At 43.5% G+C, this 19,802-nt stretch overlaps 1 protein-coding gene across 1 annotated transcript in view; it reads right to left on the reverse strand.

Annotated features, from left to right (window-relative positions):
* The window catches only part of GABBR2 (gamma-aminobutyric acid type B receptor subunit 2), a 338,133-nt gene that overhangs the window by 172,852 nt on the left and 145,479 nt on the right, over nucleotides 1-19,802 (reverse strand). Inside the window, exon 3 of the mRNA XM_036888312.2 lies at nucleotides 17,255-17,425. Within this exon, the coding sequence (XP_036744207.1) occupies nucleotides 17,255-17,425 (171 nt within the window). The remainder of the gene's footprint in view (nucleotides 1-17,254; nucleotides 17,426-19,802) is intronic.

Raw genomic sequence — 19,802 nt, forward strand, 5'->3', positions numbered from 1 at the left:
CCTGGCAAGGGGTGGCACTCGCATTCCCATGACTGGCAACACCGGGTTCGGTGGGAGACTCACCCATCTGATCAGGAGGATGCTGAACTGAAGTTTGAGAGCAGGAGGAAAACTACCCAGGAGAAAGGATAAAACCAGATATAATAGGTGGTATGTATGAGGAATGTAAAAGGGGGCCCTATCATAAAGGGAATGTTCAGGAAGCGTCATATATCCATATGCCAAAGAACAAAGTATGGGTAACAATGTTAACTATGAAACTTTTGGGGAAGACGGCAATGCTGAGCGCAGATGTCCAACTCCCACCTAAGCTACCTCCTTCTGAAAGTGAGAGAGAGGGCCAAGGCAGTATAAAAATAGGAAGGAATCTGCTTCAGCATTGGAAGATAGGAAAGAGTGCCATCAATATGCCACCAACTTTGAGGAATTTCTGCTAGGTACGGTGCCAGTGGTACCAGACTGGAGGTTGACTCATAAGCTCTCCTTCCTGGGAAAGCAGCGTGGTGCTGCAGGGAAGGCAGGTGCGCTCATGGGACCGACCCCAAAGCCTCTGAGGGCAGGTGCATGAGTGCAAGGAGAGACTGGGCCACAGAGGGGTGCAGAGCCTACCACAGGGAGCCCACCTCTCGTGTGCAGCCCGACAGCCTTCGGGAGTGACCGGGCCATGAGATCCAAGAACAAGCAAAGCCTATCCAAGCCTGGTTTTCCCATGATTGGCCCGGGCATTGCTCACACACAGCAGGCAGGAGCACAAAGGAGAGGCCAGGAGGAGCAGTACACATCTGGAGCAGCTGCGCCAACCAATGAGAAGAGAAATGCCCACAGCCCAGAATGCTCACCCAACCCCCCACCCCCTGCCAAACCCCTCAGGCTGCTTGTCCTTGGCTGGCAATGTGGAAACTCCTCATCCAGTCTTCCAGATTAATATATATCAGGGAGAAGAATTTAATAGCATCTAGATAAAACAGTGAGGCGACCCCAGGATGACTGACCCATCCTATCAGCAAATATCAGGTCAGGGAATACCTAAAATGTACAGGGAACTTAGGAAAACTTTCTGAAACATAAAGGGAGCAAATGAGGAATGCACACAGAGGAAGAACATCATCTCTACAAAGGTTCATCATAGGAACTAAATTTAGAAGTAAATTGTAGTGTCTGGTTTGTACTTCAAGGAGGTTAAGGAAAACGTGGTCTCTAACATGTAAGAAATGGAATATGCAATAAAAGAAACTGAAACTAAAAGAAAACTAGCAGAGTTAAGATAATCATGATAGGAAATGAATAAGGTGAGAATTTTAAGAAGCATTTGAAGCAGTAAATGGCAGAATTTAATTGTACAAAACCAATGGATGTGGTGGAGGACAATGTTGAGATGTTGACTCAGAATACAGAGCAGAAGGAGCCTAATATTTTAAACTACAAATGCAATTATAAAATCGTCTTATTATTTTGAGGATGCCATATTATTTAGCTAAAAGCATGGGATTTGACCAAAGCTGTAATCAAAGACAAATCAATTGGCTTAAATATATTTGATAGCAACCAAAAAAAGAGTAAAAATAAGTATGCAAATCCAGAGAATAGAAAAGAATGGCAAAACAAACATAAATAAAGGAGGAAGGTATTATCCTCAAGCAGAAGCAAATAAATTAGAAAGTAGGTAAATAGAAGCTGAGCCAATAAAAATCGAAGTGCTGGTTCTCTGGGCTTCAAAATGAGATAATGGGATGTTTCACTGAAGATTTAACTTGTGTTTTTTGCTAAATGTTCTTTAGTGAAAGAAAAATCTAGAAGAGTCATCTGTCTCTGGGAAGAGGAGTAATCTTTAAAGGGGAGGCAAGTGGATCCCCTAGAAGCACCCAAGGTGTCTGTTTTATGGACAATGAGCTCTACTCCACGGCAAAATGGACCATTTAGAGGTAGAGTTCTAAAAGAAACCCTCTCTGACTCTTGGGGATGTGGCTATCAGAGAAGAAAAAGCCATCAGAGTTTCTCCATGCTTGGGAAGAAAACGATCACATTTACTCCCAGTGAAGTATTCATGCATTCTGGCAATGGCTCCATGTGGAAGTGAAAAAGCTGTTTGCAGAAAGTGGCAACTTGGGAACCTAGTGACGAACTTGGGAATGTCTCGAAGTGTGTCCAGGGACCTGGATCCATGGTAGTAACCAGTCCCATCAGTGTCAACAGCACCACCAAGTGCCGGCAGGCTACAAGGGCTACAGAATGCAGGCTCCCACAGCTTGGTGATGGAAAGATCACTAGGGTTATTGGCCATTTTGGAGGAGAGTGATGCTTAGAGAGGGAGATGCTAACCCTGGTAAATTAGAGAGGTGAAGTGTTTGATCCAGGTTTAATTTAATTTGGAAAAATAAGAAATGTGACCATTTTCTTGCATGCTGTATTTTAGACATTAATATCAGTTACATCAGCAAAGAAGCAAACTAGCTAGTTTAATCAAGGAAAGACATGGGGAAACAGATCTGTAATGAAAAAGAGCATTCAATGAAAAACAGAAAAATTTTAAAAAGTTGTACTCAAATATATACTAATAAATTTGAAAAAATCCCAAGGGAATTGACTATTCTCTGGAAGATAAAAGTTACTAAAATTCACACAAGAAATAGGAACCAAAAGTGATCAAGAAGCCACAAAGATAACTTGTAAAAAGGGCAGGGTGGGAGATGCAAAATCTTGGCTGGTTTCATAGACTCATTTTTATTTTTAAGGAGCAGCTAATTTGTATATTTTATAAAATATTCCAGGGTACCTGAAAAGATGGAAAACCCAGTTCACACTGTAAAACTAGAATAAGTCTGACAACTAAATCCGATTAAAGATGGTACAGAGTAAAATATAAACTATTATCACATGTACTTGCAGAAAAAAAACTAGATAATTGAATTGATTAAAAGAATAATACAGCATAAGAAAGAAAAGTTTGTTTTGGGAATGCTAATATGGTTCAATGTAAATGTGAATGCCAGATCCATTTATCCACCTGTCTAGTCAACACGTCCAACTGGACATCCAACAGGACTATCTAAGCTGTTGATTTCCCTCTCTTACACTCGCTCCTCTGCATTCCTCCTCAAGTTAATAAAATAACTTATTCTGTCCAGTTGCTTAGCTAGTGCCATCTTTGATGCCTTAGTCTTTTTCACATCACACATACATTCCATCAAGAAATCTGCATTGTCAGCTCTACTGTAAAAAAGTACCCAGAATCTTATTGGTTTCCATCATCTAGTCCGAGTCACCACCTTCCACTCAGCAGCCAGGGTGATCCTTTTAAAATGTAAGAGATCAAATCCTTCTTTTGGAAAACTGTAGTTTTTCCACAGTCCAGAAATAAATCCATACTTCTATGGTTAGTTGATTTTCAATAAGGGTGCCAAAACCACTTAATGGGAAAAAAACTAGTCTCTTCAACAAATAGTGCTGGGATAACAGTGTCACACAAAAGAATGAAGTTGGACCCTTACCTATACCTATACAAAACTAATTCAAAATGGACCAAAGACCTAAATGTAAGACTAAAACTATAAAATTCTTAGAAGGAAACATGGATTTACATCTTCATGACCTTAGATTGGACAGTGGTTTCCCTAAGTATGGCATCAAAAGCACAAGCAGAAAAAGGAAAAAACCATAAACAGGTAAACTGGACTTCAATTCATTTCACCAAAATTAAAAACATTTGTGAAAAGAACGTCATTAGGAAAGTGCAAAGACAACCCACAGAATGGGAGAAAATATTTGCAAATCACATGCCTGACAAGGAAGGGTCTAGTATCCAAAATGTATAAAGACCTCTTATAACTTCATAGCAAAAAGATAACCTAATTAAAGATAAAGAATTTGAATAGGCATTTCTCCAAACAACATATACAAATGAGCTAGCTACAAAATACCACATATTTTATGCTTCCTTTTTTCCTAGTTTTATTGAAATTTGATTGACCTGTAACATTGAATAAGTTTCAGGTGTACAGCATAATGGTTTGATATATGTATATACTGTAAATGTGAAATGATCACCACAATAAGTTTAGTTAACATCCATCACTCACAGTTACAATTTATTTTCTTGTGATGCCAACTTTTAAGATCTACTGTCTTTACCAACTTCCAAATGTACAATATGGTATTGTTAACTATTGCTAACATGCTGTACATTACATCCCCAGAACTCATTTATCTTCTAGAAGTTTATACCTTTTGACCACTTTGACCCATTTCCCTTACCTCCAGCCCCTATGATTCCATGTTTATGAAATATCTGTTAGAGGCAAATCCATAGGTACAGAAAGTGGATTTGTAGCTGTCAGGGGTTGGAGGGAGTGAGAAATGAGTGACTGCTAATGGATATGGGATTTTGGGGGGGTTGATAAAAAACGTTCTGGAATTAGATAGTGGTTATGGTTGTACATCATGGTGTACATACCGAAGTCCACCTAAGTGTATACTTTAAAATGGTGAACTTTGTTATGTGAAATTTTTCTCAATAAAAAACAAAATAATAATAATACTCTCCAGTAGCTTTTCAACTGACTCAAAGTATAAGTGAAAGTCCTCATAAATGTCTTGTAAAGGCTGGAAATTACAATCCCCAGCATGCACGCACACACATGCACATGCACACACACACGTACACACCTGCTCCACTCCACCCCATCCCCACTGTTCCAGCCATAATGGTCTCTCTGATGTGGCTCCAGCACCACTGGAATCACTCCTACATCAGGACCTTCTCACATGCTGTTCTCTCTATCTGCAACTCTCTTCTTCCAGATATCCTGTGATTTGTCCCTTATCGCCTCCAGGTGTCTGTTCAAATGTCACCTTACCTTTGAAGCCTGACCTCATCCCACCACACATGGCATATCCTACCCTCTTACCCTACTTCATTTTTCTGCCTAGCACTTATTACTTGACATATTATGCATTTGTTTGCTTATTGTAGTTTTTTTTTTATCACTTGTCTCCACACTAGAATGCAAGGTCCTTGAGGATAGGGACTTTGTTTCATTCACTGATGTCTCCACTGTACCTAGAATGGTGCTCAACACCTGCCAGGCACTCAGTAAATATGTGTTAAATGAATAAATACATTACAGAATGAACACAAGGAAATTAATGACTAATTTGTCACACTAAAAAGGCAAAGAAAAAGTGCATAGCAATTGATGCTGATTCTAAAAAGACACATGATTTTTTATGCATATCAAACACTGAATAAATAAAAATAAAACATCCCTTACCATGATGAGGAATATCTATTCTTCTAACAGACACCATACCTTACAAATAACATTTTCATTGAAGTCTAGAACAAGACAGGAACATCCACTATTATTATTATATTTAAATATAACTCTATATATTGGGTGCTTCTTTGGGCACTGTTAATACTCATACCTGAGGTAATATGAGTTTGTCCTCATGATCAGGGACATGGAAAACTTAAATAATTTGCCCAAGGTCACACGGCTGGTAAATAGCTGAGTCAAAATTAGCTAGAACTCAGGCAATAATTCTCTTCTAACCATTGTGATGTACTGCCTCAATGAAAAAATCATGAAGATAAAGATGCTCTAATGCTGAAAACAGAAAGCAGATTTACTCTTGCTCCAAATGGTATTGTTTTCTACCTAGAACACCCAGAGGAATTAAGAGAGGAAAACTACTAGCTATAATAAGAATTCAATATGGCCAGTCAAAATGCATATTATACTGATCAATAGCTTTCCTATATCCCAGCAGTAACCATTTAAAAAATGTCAAGGAAATCAATACCATTCCCCAAGGCAATAATAAATGTAGAACACTTGAAAATAAACTTAACATGAAATGGAAAGGATCTATATGAAGAAAATGACAAAACTTTACTGAGGACCCAACAAGAAAGTTTGAATGGAGAGATGTTCCATGTTCATGAACGGATAGATTAGATTAAGTATTATACTGATGTCAAATGTCTCCCAAATTAATTCTAGAGTTACTGAAATTTAAATAAAACAGCTATCTGCATTTTTGGAACTTAATGAAAATTAAATTGGTGACTATAAAGACATCATTAAAAAAGAAAGGAGGATTGCATATTGAATTATATTATAAAGGAATACTATTTAAAACACTGGGATGCCAATTCCAGAATAGACAGATCAGTGGAATGAAATTTTTAAACTCAGGAATAGTCTAAAGCTACACTGTCTGGTATGGTAGTCACTAGTCATAAGTGGTTACTGAGCACTGGAAGTGGTAGTGTCCCATGTTGAATAATAATATTTGGATGTATTTCATTAAATAATTAATTAAATAATAAATCATTAAAATTATTTTACTTTTTAAATGTGTCTACTAGAAAATTTAAAATCACATATGTGGTTTGCATTATATTCCTATTATATAAAACTGGTTTAAGTATATATAAAAATGTAGTATATTATTTTCTAACAATCAAATTTAGCACAGACAAATTTACCGAGTATCATAATTCTTCCAAGTGGTAAAGATACCTCAAGACAAATGCTGGGCATAGAAGCCACAGGGCATAAATATGCAAAGAAGTAAAAAGCTTACCTTTTCAAACAATAAGGCTTCCCTCTCACTTACCAACTTCACATTTCCCTGTATGGCCCCGGAAGATGACTGGTTAGCCAGAGACGGGTAAGATTCCTCAAGGGAGGAACAACCTAAGACAGGCACAGTCGCAGGGGGGCCATCAGGTGAGAAATTGGGGATCAACAGAGGTGAGGCTTAGAACCTCACCCCCCCTGTTCTGAGAGAAATCTTCTGCATACGTGGATGTTTTATTGCCCTGGTCTAGCTTGGATTAACACATAGTCTACAGGCACACACCTGATCATCTACATTTGCTCTCTTACAACACTAAATTATGTTTTCTACCTTTATCTTGTATCTACCTACCACTTCAGCATTTTATTAAAAATAATAATAATAAAGAGAGAAATGTGGTATCCACATATAAATCAAGTATAAAAACCAAATGAGTATTCATATTTGAACCGACTGTTCAGAGTTCATAATGCATGAGCAAAACCGAAAGTTTCTGTGATGACTGCCCTTGTACTGTTCACTATGTAACTTATTCATTATGTAAGAATTTGTTCTACATGTAAGAACTTGTTTGTTATGCCTCAGAAGATTGGAGACTGACGAAAATTAGGCTTGGGGTGGATTAATGATTGTGCATTGAGCATTGACTCCCCTATACAGAATTTTATTGTCATTAACAACCATTTGATCAATAAATATGAGAGATGCCCTCACAAAAAAAAAAAAAAGGACAGACTTCCAATAGTAAAATAAATAAGTAACTGGGATGTAATGTATAGCATAAGGAATATAGTCAAGATATTGTAACAGCTTGGTAGGGTGATAGCTGGTACCTAGAATTATGTATATAAATGTTCTACCACTGTGTTGTACACTTGAAACTAATGTAATGTAATACTGTGCGTCAACTACCCTTCAATAAAAAATATTAAAAAAAAAAAAATTTAGCACAGACATTTTAAATGAGCCAGGAAAAGATACTAAATGCTGGGAGAATTATTGAGTGACTCTAGGGGCAGAAGAAAGAAAGGTTTGGTATTTTAGGGTGTATGCTGATATTCCAGATAAATTTAAAAATGAAGTAATAAAAGTCCTAGAAGAAAATGTAGATGAATATTTATAAAAATTCTTGGGCTGGGAAGAGCATGTCAAGCATACAATTAGAAGTGAAAAAAATGGTCTTGATATTTTTGACTGTATCAAGTATTAAAACTTTCAGTATTATCAAATTGCATAAAAAACAAAATGGAACGTCACATGAAACATGGGGTGATATCGGCAACAAAGGTGACAAAGGAATGATATCCTTAGTTTATCAAAAGCTCTTATAAATCAGTAAGAAAACACTGGATAGGAAAATGTGCCAATAAAAAGAACAGCCAATTTACAAAAGGAGAAACAGAAATGAGAAAGATTCCTAGTCAAAAAGAAATGAAATCTAAGTAGTAATCAAAGAAATGCAAATTAAAATAGCAATTGCCAAGGATCAACAAAGAATAATATATAATTTTGGCAAAGAGTGCTCTCATATATTGCTATGCAGCTCTAAATTGGTACGATCTTTCGGGAGGACAAGTTGGCAGCATGTACAAAAGGCTCCAAAATGTGCACACACTATTTCTAGGAATCTATCCATGGAAAATAATCAAGAGATGTTCAACAAAACACAAGTATGAGTTTACTGCATTGTTTTAAATCAGAAAAAATTGGCAATTATCTCCTGTTCAATAATGGGAACTTTCTTGAGTAATTATGGCATATCCATAGGGTAGAATTTTTTTCAACAGCTATTGGAAAGAACACCAACAGAGAATATACATCTGCCTCCTGTCCCCTCCAAATTCCTCAAAATGGCAAAGCCTTTTTTAAGAAAAAAAATCTCTAACAGTTTTGGAAAACAACTAAGAAGAACATCAGTGGACAGAGAATTTGCAGAACTATTGGAATACTGGGAGAAAGGGAACATGTTGTAGAATAAACAACACTGGAGGGAAACGGCTCAAAACACATCAGCACATCAGCAAGGGCTGTGGCAAAGGTGGGAACAGTTCACGGGGTCACCAGGCCCAGAGTCAACGGGCCATTACAACCCAGGGGGAGGGAAATATCTGCTGGCCTGGGAAAACATCCCCACTAGGTTACCAAGTTCAAGAAGCTGTTTCTATAGTAACACCACACACGTATTCGTTTAAACACGTTCACATACGCATTGAAAAAACTGTAAAGCCATATGCCTATACATGTTATCAATGACCTTTTAGTGGGCAGGTTATGGCTGATTTTTAATTTTCCTTTTTTCTCTTCTGTGTTTTCTGCATTCAATACATATCAACATTGTGGTTAGAAAACAATATATTTGTATTTTTAAATAAAGAAGCAAAAAATAAAAACAAAGAGAACTTGAAATGTTCATGTAAGAAAGTAACTACAATCTTATTATTTTTCTTTTGAATTGCTGCAGGAACCTCCTGGCTGGAATCCCAGGTTCTGGTCCAGTCGTCCCAATCTGCCCTCAGGATTGCTCACACCTATTTAAAAAGCCTTCTGCGGCTCCCTATTCCTGACGGGTAAAGCCGAGGAGTGACAGGCAGGGCCTTTACCCCTCCTCTTTCCTCGCAGTCATCCCCTGACTTCTGGCCCTGCACGCTGTGCAACCCAGCCCCAACAGACTATTTGCTGTTTCCCGAAGGTTCCACACACCTTCCAACTGCACTCTTTCGCCCACTTGGCACTCCCCAAGTCTGGCAGATGGGCCTGGGGGGAAACTGCAGCCAGAAGGAACCAGAATAGCTTTAGGGACCTGCACACGATGAGATGGCCAAGATCCTGGGACACTTCGGGAGGAGCAGGTGTGGAGAGACAATGCTGGGCTCCGGGATTTGGGATCTGGGAAAATAATAAAACTTAGATGCAGAATCTCACGGGGAATCCCAGCAGCTCCCCTTGAGACATGGTTGGTTGGTCTATATATCCACCTCCTTGCTTCTGTGATGGCGGAGTTAGGGGGATACTGGCCCAGTCCAGTGGCCGCCTTCTCTCCACAAGCAGGCACAAACCTGGGGTCACACCTACACCTGCCACCTTATGCAAAGTGACTTATTCCTTTCCTGAGTCTGTTTTACCCAATAGAAACAGTACCATGCTGGGTGACTGAATGCTATTCCCTGCACACAGTAGGCCCCATAAGTGATGTTATGATTACATTTTCCTACCCCATGGGTCTTGCTGCAGTAGCTGCTTTACAGGGCTGGAGTCGTGCTCTGGGAACCAGCCCAGAGGCTATGCAGAGGCCCCAGGAAGCATCCCTGGTGAGGGCTCTGAGGTCATTATGATGGCCAGACCCCCCCAAGAGACCTGATAGGCCTCCTCTGGCCCCTTGCTCACCCCCGTGTTCCAGGATCCATGCAGCCTGGGTGAAGGATGTATTTAGCTAAGGTCACAGCCTTGGTGAGCAGACTGTGGCACTGACCCAGGCCCCGCATGAGCCCTGGTGCTGCACCGCCGTCCCATAGCCCCCCGGCCCCACTATTCCATCCTAAACAAGAACATCAATGAAGTGTAATTTTGATGGACTAGTAATCTTTTTTCTTCCTGGTATGCAATAACATAAATATACAATTATTAAAATCATACAAAAATCCTATCACATATACATACCACCCCTCCCAAATGTCAAAGATGGTGCCACAAAGAGCTGCCCTGGTGTGGGCTGCATGGATATGAGGCAGTCCCTGCTGGCTGGCCTGCAGGCTGGCTCTCTCCCAGAGCTGGAGGTAAGAGCACAGAGAAGAAGAGGATGTTTCTCACCTAGGGGCAGATGGCCAATCACCCAAAAGCATTAGCAAGTTTTTCAGACAAAAATTGGGGCACAGGATGGGGCACTAGGACCATTAGGATTAGAATCTGATCTGTCTGCCTCCTAATGATGGAAGATGTGTGGATATGTGCCCAGGTGAGCCTGCAGCCCAGAAGGAAGCCAAGAACAGAGGCTGAGATGGCTCAGCCCTCTGGCATGCCCGGCCCTTGTCTCCAACGAAGCAGGCCTAGGAGCCCAGCACCCTCAGCTGAAGGCTGCCCAATCCTCCAATACAGGGGGCTGCAAACTCCAGCGTGCTGGGCCCACTCCAGAAGTGCGTCTGGGGTGGAGCCTTTCAATTTGCTTTTCTAACAAGTTCCTAGCTAACGCTGCTGGCCCAGGATCATATTTTGAAGAGCATTGCTCTAGAGGTTGGGTAAGAAAGGATTCTGAAGTGTTGACTCCTCAGAATGAACATCCCAGGATGACAAAGCCAAGAAAAACTCAGACACAAACTACAGTGTGTGCAACCCCAATGCCCAACACCCAGGCTGCCCAGAAGTGGCCACATTGCAGGCCCCTCATCACCATTGCTTCCAGTGGCTGGCCCAGAATGTTCCACTATCTCTAGAAGAATCCCCACCAACAAGCAATGTCACATCCAAAAAAAGACCCAGTTTAGAAATGACAGAATGGCCTGCTCTGAGTTCTGTGGGAGAGCAACCTGCTGACTTTGCCAGCTCCTCCCTTCTCAGTGGTCCCAGTCCCAGATAGGGGTGGGATTTCTCTGCACCCCTTCACAGCCATCTCTCCAGTCCAGATGCAAACAGACTAAGGGCAGCAGAGGGAAAAATCATTGCATTTGCCCCTAAGAATCTGGCTAATGGATAGAGATTCATCTACTGAAATTCTTAGTGAATACACAAATGTCAGGTAGCATGCAGGGTGAGGGGACAGAGGTCAGGGTGGCTCTTGTACACAGAGGCTCTCCAGTCCAGTGGTGGTGGGTGATGGATGAGGGAACCAATGGTGTAAGGCACAGCACTGTGCAAAGAGCTGGTATGCACAGCCCAGGGGGAGAGAGCACAGAGGCAGCACACCTGATCCGGCCTGGGGAGGGAGGTTGAGCCAGGTTGTGGGGGTGGGTGTTCCTGCAGAGAGGCCTGCATGGAGGTGTGGCTAGACTAAAGGCGAAGTGACTGGAGGTGACACAGAGAAGGAGGCCTCAGGGGACCATGAAGTGTCTCTCCAGCACACAGAGCAGCTCATTCCTGCTCAGAGAAGCAGGCAAGCCTGGTGACTTGATAAGGTTGGCTCCTGGGTTAGATGCCAGCACGAGGTCCGCTGTCCTCCACTGCAGGGGTGTCCCCCAGGCAACCGCTCCGTAATCAGTGGCTTTAGAAGAGGTGACCAGAGCCCCCTTTGGTGGGCCAGATGGTACCTGGGCAAGCAGGGAAGGCTTCAAAGGTCCAGGCAGGGCTGTGGTGGGCTGCACGGGCAGACGCTCTCAAGAGGAAGCTTCACAGATGGTGCCCTTTCTGTCTTGGACAGATCAAGGGCCTTGGTGGATCCTGACACTTGGGGGAGGTCTCTCAGCTAGAAAGGTCAGCCCCAGCAGCCCCAAGATCACTAAGGACCAGCAACTCAGCAGGGCCCCTCTGAGCCTGCTGGGAGGGAGGAGAGGGGGATGCTTGTGGCAGCAAAACCTAGCCACTCAGCCGGGCTCCTGAAGGGGCCAGCCACCTGCTGAGGAACCAGATTCTAGACGACAATGAAAATAATTGCTACCCCTTGCATGGTGCTTATTATGAGCCAGCAATTCCCTTAGCCCTTTAAATTTAATTGAAACATATTTAATGTTCACGATCCCCTAAGAGTTAGGTACCATCATTGCCCCTATTTTCAGAATGAGGAAACTAAGGCACAAAGAGGCTAAGCCACATCCTAGGGGGCAGCAGGGTCAGGGTTGATGGGCACATCTCCTAAGCCCTTATCACACGTTCTCCGAGCTAGGAGAGATCTTAGAGGTCAAATGGCCCAACAACCTTATCTTAGAGGAAACAGGCCTAGAGAGCTGAGTGATTTCTCCAAGGGCACTTTGCTGGTTAGTCGCGTCATGGGACTGGGAACTAAGAGAGTAACTTGGTGAAGCTGGATTAGTAGACTGCAGGACCGGGAGCTGGAGCTGGAGGCCATATGCCCCTGTAGCTGTCTGCCGGTCCTCCCAGGCATCCTTCTCACAGCCTTTATGTCCACCCCAAGCCCCGTCTGCATCCTGTGCCTGCAGTGCCCACATGGATGTCACTCAGCCCTCTGGCCTCTCACTTCCTTGGAATCCCTAATGTCAGTGACCTCTACTTACACTGCTTTAGCTTTTACACACAGCCAGGGCCTGGTCCCTCCATCCCCATATCCCTCCCAGCTCAGATCATAGCCTCCTGTCCTTCCAGCTCTCTTATCCCCACACCCTCAAGCTTCTCAGAGACTTCCAGAAATCCACGTCCTCCAAGCCTATGGGCCATCTGCCTGCCTATCCTTCTCCATGTGGTCCCCATGACCACCCTTTCTGCATTACCCTCAGTTTTCATCACCTGTCCCCACCTTTGCCTTCTACCTGATGGAGCCCCAGGGCTGGGTCGAGGCCACCATCTTCTCCACCCTGACCTCAGTCACCAGGCCTGCTGAGGGCAGTCAGGCTACAATGCTGGCTGGGGCTGCTCCAAGAGCAAGGGCTCCCATCACAAGAGGGCGCTGTTTCCACCCTCAATTCCTGACTGAGCTGGTTGAGAACAGCATGCCAGCCTTGGGCAGCACACGGAAATGACCTGGCGAGTTTGAACTCCTCTAATGCTGGGGTCATCTAATGCAGGTGTTCTGAGGGAAGGGGGCCTGGGCATCAGGATTTTAAAAGCTCTCCATGTGATTCTAAAATGTGCCCTACCCATAGAGGTGAATACTACTCAGCTGTATAAAGAAACACCCTACTGATTCATGCTCCACGGATGAACCTTAAAAACATTGTGCTAAATGAAAGAAGCCCAGACACAGGAAAGCACATGCTATGTAAAGAGTTATATGAACTCTACTTATATGAAATTTCCAGAAATGGCAAAACTTCGGAGCAAGCAAAAGAACCTGGGGCTGGGCGTGGGACTGGCTGCACATGAGAGTGAGGTACGTTCTAGAGGAATAGGAGTGTTCTAACACGGGACTGTGGTCCTGGTTGAACAGCCACATAAATTAACTAAAATAAGCGAAGTGTACATTAGTGGATGAAGTGTTTGGTATATAAATTATATCTCAATAAAGCTATTAAAAGGTGGAAATACTTAGGAATTTAAATATTATTTTGTGTTAAAAAAAATTCCCCTGTTGATTCTAATGAGCAGCCAGAGTCGAGAACCCAACCAAGGGGGCCTGACACCCACTGACCCTGAGGCCATGCCTGTTCCTCACTCATCTTCACAGCACAAAGCCTGTGCCCAACACAGACATTAGCACACATAGGCCATAAGATTATTTTTACATGCCTATAGTTTGCCCCAGGAATTAGTGGAGCAGAGAATGTCCATGTAAAGAGGTCTTTCATTTATGTTTCTTCATCTAGCTCTGTCATCTCCCAAGGCCTGTGTGGTTACCCCAGGGATCTCACTGAGTTGCAGTGAGTTGCTTGGGGCCGCACAGTCATTGCTTAGCAAAGCTGGGCCCAGAGATCAGTCAGTGTGGCACCAAATCCTTCCTTCTTCTCTCATCTCATCTAAATCTTTGATCCAGAGAGAGAGGGTTGAAGCTCCATCTTTTCAGACACTGATGTTCCCCAGGGACCCTTGTTTGTTCCAGCAGCAGCTCTAGATCTGACACACCTGAGACAACAGGGTGAAGTGGGATTGCCTGGGGTTACGCAGACATGGTTGTCAAAGTTGGGCCTGAAGGTCAGCTCATCCGATCCAAGTTCAAGCAGCCTCGGCACCACATACCAGCCTTGAGCTCAGCAGCTGGGGGCCTGGAGGAGCAGCTGGTCCCAAGGTGGGATGCCCCCAGCTCTCCCCACCTTCAGTCCCAATGTAATAAGCTTCATGGGGATGAAGGTTTCAGCCCTGTTCCCTCCAACTTCAGGAGTGCTTCCTTCTGACATTCCTTCCAATGCACCCGTCTGGAACCGAGGGGCTTAATGCTGCTTATCGACCAGTTTCATAAAAGGAATCCAGTTTCCTTTGCACTCACGAAAAGCTGTTAGCTGCTGGCCAGTGTCCAGGGCCTGAACTCCAGTGATGCAGCCCAGACATTGGGGGAGAGATGCCAAAACTCTTGGGCACAGAGAGGAGTCAGCTGGGCTGAGGGATTTAAATCGAGAGGAGTCCCTGCCAGCAATACCACCAAGCAACATCCTGTCCTCAGAACAGAGGTTACCTGCTGAGATGCCCTGAAACCTCAGCTGAGGAGCCTAACACTGCAGGGAGGAGATGTGGTACCAAACTCAGTACAAGCTCAGTGCGGATGGGGTGATGGAGAAGACAATGCCTGAGAGTCCAGAGACTCAGGCTCCCAGCCTCTGGTGAGTCCTTCACCAGCACGTGCCCTTGGGCAAGAAGTCACATACCCTCCAGAAGCCTCAGTGTCCTCACCTGTAAAATGGGAACCATAACCCCTCCCTAGAGGGAGGCTGACTTTGAGACAATTTGGGAATCTATAAAGCACTCAACCAAGTTGGGGCTGATAACTGACCTTCCTTAGAAGGCTTTTGAGTATTTCAAGGCTTTGAGGTCACGTGCAGTTCCCGTGTGACTATAAGAAGTTAAGGATGGGAGGAAAGAGCAATGGGAAGTCTGGACTGGGAATCCAGATCCTCAGTTCAGTTCTGACTGTTCGGTGAACAATCTCTCATGACTTCAGAGGGTCTTTGAAACCCTGAACTTTACCCCTTCCCCTCTTTGGGCCTCAGTTTCTCCTTCTATACAATGAGGAGGCTGAAGGAGGTGTCTCCAAGGGCACCTCAGGTTCTGACAGCCCAAGACGACTGGGAAACAGCAGGCCCCTCTAAGTTGCCGCAGAGTCCTACATTAAGGGGGATGCCGGACTAGGCCTCCCACCCTTACCATCAACCTGCGTGGCACTCATGTCAGAACATTTCTTCACTGCTGTGCAAAAGGCAGTCTTCCAGCACAAGCCTCCTCAGTGACTGGCAATGAGTCGCTGCCACTGGAGGAGGAGCTCGCCTTGTGCCTCTCCCTAGGGACTGAGACACCGCAAGGCAGGAAGATGAAGTGGTGCTGCCTGGGAAAAGCTTGCCTTGCTTGGGCGCCCCGCAGACAGTGGGGCCAAACACTGCTGCTTTTCAACCACCTCCCAAAACAGCTCTCTCTGTGCATGAACTTCACAGTGTACAAAGCTCTTTCAGATCCACAACTCATTTCATTTTGCCAAGAACCCTGCAGGGAAGAGTTTTTGTCACCATTTTACAGGGGAGGAAGCCACATCTTAGAGAAAGCCACATCTTAGAGAAATGAGGTGACTTCTCCAAGGTCGCACAGCTGAACCACTGAGTGGCCTCTGTTCCCTGTGAGAGAGGCAGGGCAGAGCCTCAGACAGGGAAGTGCGGGGCTGGAGGGGAGCGAGGTCTGGCGGCTCCCAGCCTTGCCCTGGCCCCACCTTCCTTGCCAGCTTGCCACCTGCCAGAAGGAAGGGTCCTCCCCCAACCCGCTGTTTCTAGCTAAGGTTCACCTGGACACCTGACTCACAAATGTCCGCTCCGTGCGGCTTCCAGGTTGTTCTCTTGGGCTGCTAAGCACACCTGGAGTGCTTGCCTTGTTGGGAAGCTCCAGGCATCAAGAGCACAAAGGGGAGCAGAAAAGAAAGTAGGAGCTCTCAGGAGGAGGAAAAAAGACAAGACCATTTTGCACTCATCTGAATCAGGAAAACTTTTCAAACATTTGCTAATATCTATGTTAGTTAGGATGTGTGGAAATGGGAATTTTGGTAGGACTACAAATCAGAACAACCTGTCTGGAGGTCAGTTTGCCTCAGTATTTTAAATGACCCAGTAATTCCACTTCGAGAAATCTATTATGAAGATGCACACCTAGGTGGGAAGCTGTTAGCTGTGTTATCAAAAAGCTGTAAACATTCAATAAATCATCAGTTATCCATCTGACAGAACACCACGGCCCATTAATACGAATGAGGTCAACCAAGATCTCTAAGATTGGTTGTAGAGTGAAAAAAGCAAAAATATATAATATGAAATCATTTGGGTTTAAAAAACAGATAGAAAATTCTGGGCAGTTGAACACTAAAGGCAGGGCTTCATTTGGGAGAGAAAGCAGGATTCAGGGGTATTGGGTAAAGTAACCCTTATATTTTTTTAACTACATATTTTTAAGGTTTTTCTTTTTTTTTTTGCAAAAATTAAAACATATGATGTATGTTTGTAAGCCATTAAAACAAACAAAATACAAAAGCCACACCCAGTCCACAGTGACATGGACGTCTTCGTTCCAAACCAGCTCCTCCCCAAAGTCCTCCTCACAGGAAAAATGGGCTTGGCAGCACACAGAGACTTCTGCTGGTCACTAAGCATCAGGAGCAATGACAGCAGACCTACAGGGCCAGTGAGGGAATGAGCCACACAATTTAGCCAAAAGCCACACTGACAGGGAAGGTTTCACTCTTCCACCTCTCCCATGCGTAATAGAATTCCTCAGCCACCAGCTCTATCATGATCAGCTCTAAGGGCAAAACAGCCTGGATCCTGCCACTAACAGCATGCTTACAAGCCCTGTGATAGTCCCCGTCCCTGACTAAGCCACACTGCCCCTTGCCAGGAGATGACAGCAGTAACAGGGAGGTGAGAAGGCGTCCTCTCAGCAAACATACCTCGGAGAACCTCTGCACGTCTTGAGTCAGCGTGCCCACTCGCCTCCACTGGTAGTGCTTTAGCAGCCTGAGGATGGCTGGGTTCACCGCATTGTCTGATGGGACAGTCCGAAAGAAATAAGGGTATTTCTTCTTGTCAGCTAGGACAGGAGTGGTGGCGGCAAAGGAAAGCTGAAAAACACAAAAGAGACAAACACTTACTGGTGCGCCTCATGGCTGGGGGCCCAGGATCCTTCCGAACAGAACTGACACCTGTAGTCTGACATGGGCACCAACACTAGGGGCATAATATTTTTTAAGCCCTTTTACTGCAAAAGTAATAAATCATAACTGAAGAGCGTTTTTTTTTTTAAGTAAAATAAGGACAAAAATGGAACAAGTGGACCTATAATTTACTCCTCCCCAAAGAACCACCATTAATGTTACAGTCTGTTTCTTTCTGGTCCTTTTTCCATGCACAGCAATTTTTTCTAAAAGAAGATTCTTGAGACTATTCTACCTACACAATGGAACTGTTTTCTCCCCACTTAATTTTATCCAATAAGCATTTAACAATTCTGTTAAAAACTCCTTGCAAACAGTTGAATAGCTGCATAATATTCCAAATGATCATACCATAATTTAAGGAATTACCTCTAATTTGGGGGCAGTTACATTGTTTCTAATTTGTCAGTATCATCATATTGTTCTACAAGATTTTTTGTGCACAACATTTTTTCCCCCTCATTTCAGGCTAGTTCTGTAGGATACAGTCTGTGATACAAACTTTTCCAGATAAAGTATATGAGCTTTTAAAGACTGAAACTTATTTCCAAAAAGGATTTTTACAAACCCACTGGCCAGGTGTAACTAGAAGGCCAATTTTACCAGATTCTTCTCAACAGAGGGAAATAAAACATTTTTCTACCTAATTTTATAATGACTTATCTCTAGAAAAACCTGGATCACATTGCATTCATGGGTTATGCATAATTTGACCCTTTTTCCATGTGGTTGTTAGTGAGTAGCATGTTCTATTTTAGGAATTGTTTTTTCATGTCCTTTGTTAATTTTTTGAGTATTATTGGAATGTTTTTCTTATTCAGTTTAATAAAGATATTTTACATGTGTAGCATCAAACTCAGGCTCAGAGTTGCTGCAAATACTCCAATGTTGTGTGCGTTTTGTGTGTATTTTAATTTACACTTAGTAGTCAGATCTGTCCATCTTTGCCTTTATTATTTTTTCTTTCTCTTTTAAGTGCCACCAAGTTGCTAAGTTGGATTTTAATTATCTGTCTTATGAGGCCCAGCTTAAATGTCACCTCTTCCGTCACATTTCCACTGATCTCTGCTGTCCTTTCCCCTCAGCTCATCTATAGAAGATGGTTATCAAACTTTTGATCTTTGCAGTACAAGGGTGGAAAAATGGCATCTTGTAGTTCTCATTTGCATTTACCTGATTATGAGCGAGGTTGAGTATCTCTTCTTATGTTTAAGAGCAATTTGTAGTTTCTTTCTGGAAACTGTTCAAATCTTTTGCCTATTTTCGAATTTGATTCTTAGTCTTTTTATCAGTTGATGGAAGTGATCTTGTGTATTAAGGAAATTAGCACATGGTGATGTAAGTTGCTAATTTTTCCCCTAGTTTTTACTTATTTTTTGATGTTTCTCATAGTGTCTTTTGCTATATAGAAGTTTTTTTTTTTAATGTGGTTGAATTTAGCATTTTTTTCCTTTTATGTCTTCAGGTTTTGTGTCAAATTTAGAAAGGTCTTTCCCTCTCCAAGATTAAAAAAAATTCCTTCATGGTTGCTTCTAGTCCGTCTGACATTCCCTCTCCCTCCTTCCCTCCATTCTCTTCCTCCCTCCCTCCCTTCTTGCCTTCTTTCCTTCCTTTTTTGTTTCACTTAAATCTGCCATCAGGGGAGGGTGTGGCCAAAGCAAGCTTACCTTGCTGCCAGCACGTGCTGCCTGAGCCCTTGTTGCCCCAGCAGCAGCTCTGGATGTGATACTTCATGCTGTCCTATTTCAGCATTCAGAGAAACACCGTCCTGGTACCTTGGGCCCTCGCTGAAGGTGCTGCACTGTCGCTCCCTCACTGAGTAAGCACCCCTTCCTTCCCCTGAAGTCTGCAGCAGAGTGGGGCAGTGGAGACCTTGCCCCTTTTCCCGGTCTGGCTCTGAGGATGGACAGCCTCTACCCAGGACCCCTGGATCTCCTGCATCCACTCAGGGCTCAACAGACCCCATTTGCTGGAGCTGAACACACACATCCCATCTGCTGTCACCTGGAGCTAGCGTACATATAGGAAGCAATTTTCAAGATCACCACAGAGAGACATCATACAATGACTGGGAAAGGTCAAGGATAGAGTAACTGTTAAACACAATTCTGGGTAGAGAAAGGACTAATGGGAAGAACCTACACAGAGGACAATCTCAGCTGGACACATAGAGGAGCACTTACTCTCAGAGTTGCCCAGCAAAGGAAGGCCTGCTGTTGGAAGTAGTGAGATCTCTGTGTCTGCAGGCATGCAAATGGAAGCTGGACAATGACCCAGTGAGAAC

The sequence above is a fragment of the Manis pentadactyla genome, chromosome 3, assembly GCF_030020395.1.
Source record: "Manis pentadactyla isolate mManPen7 chromosome 3, mManPen7.hap1, whole genome shotgun sequence".
NCBI classification, from domain to species: Eukaryota; Metazoa; Chordata; class Mammalia; order Pholidota; family Manidae; genus Manis; species Manis pentadactyla.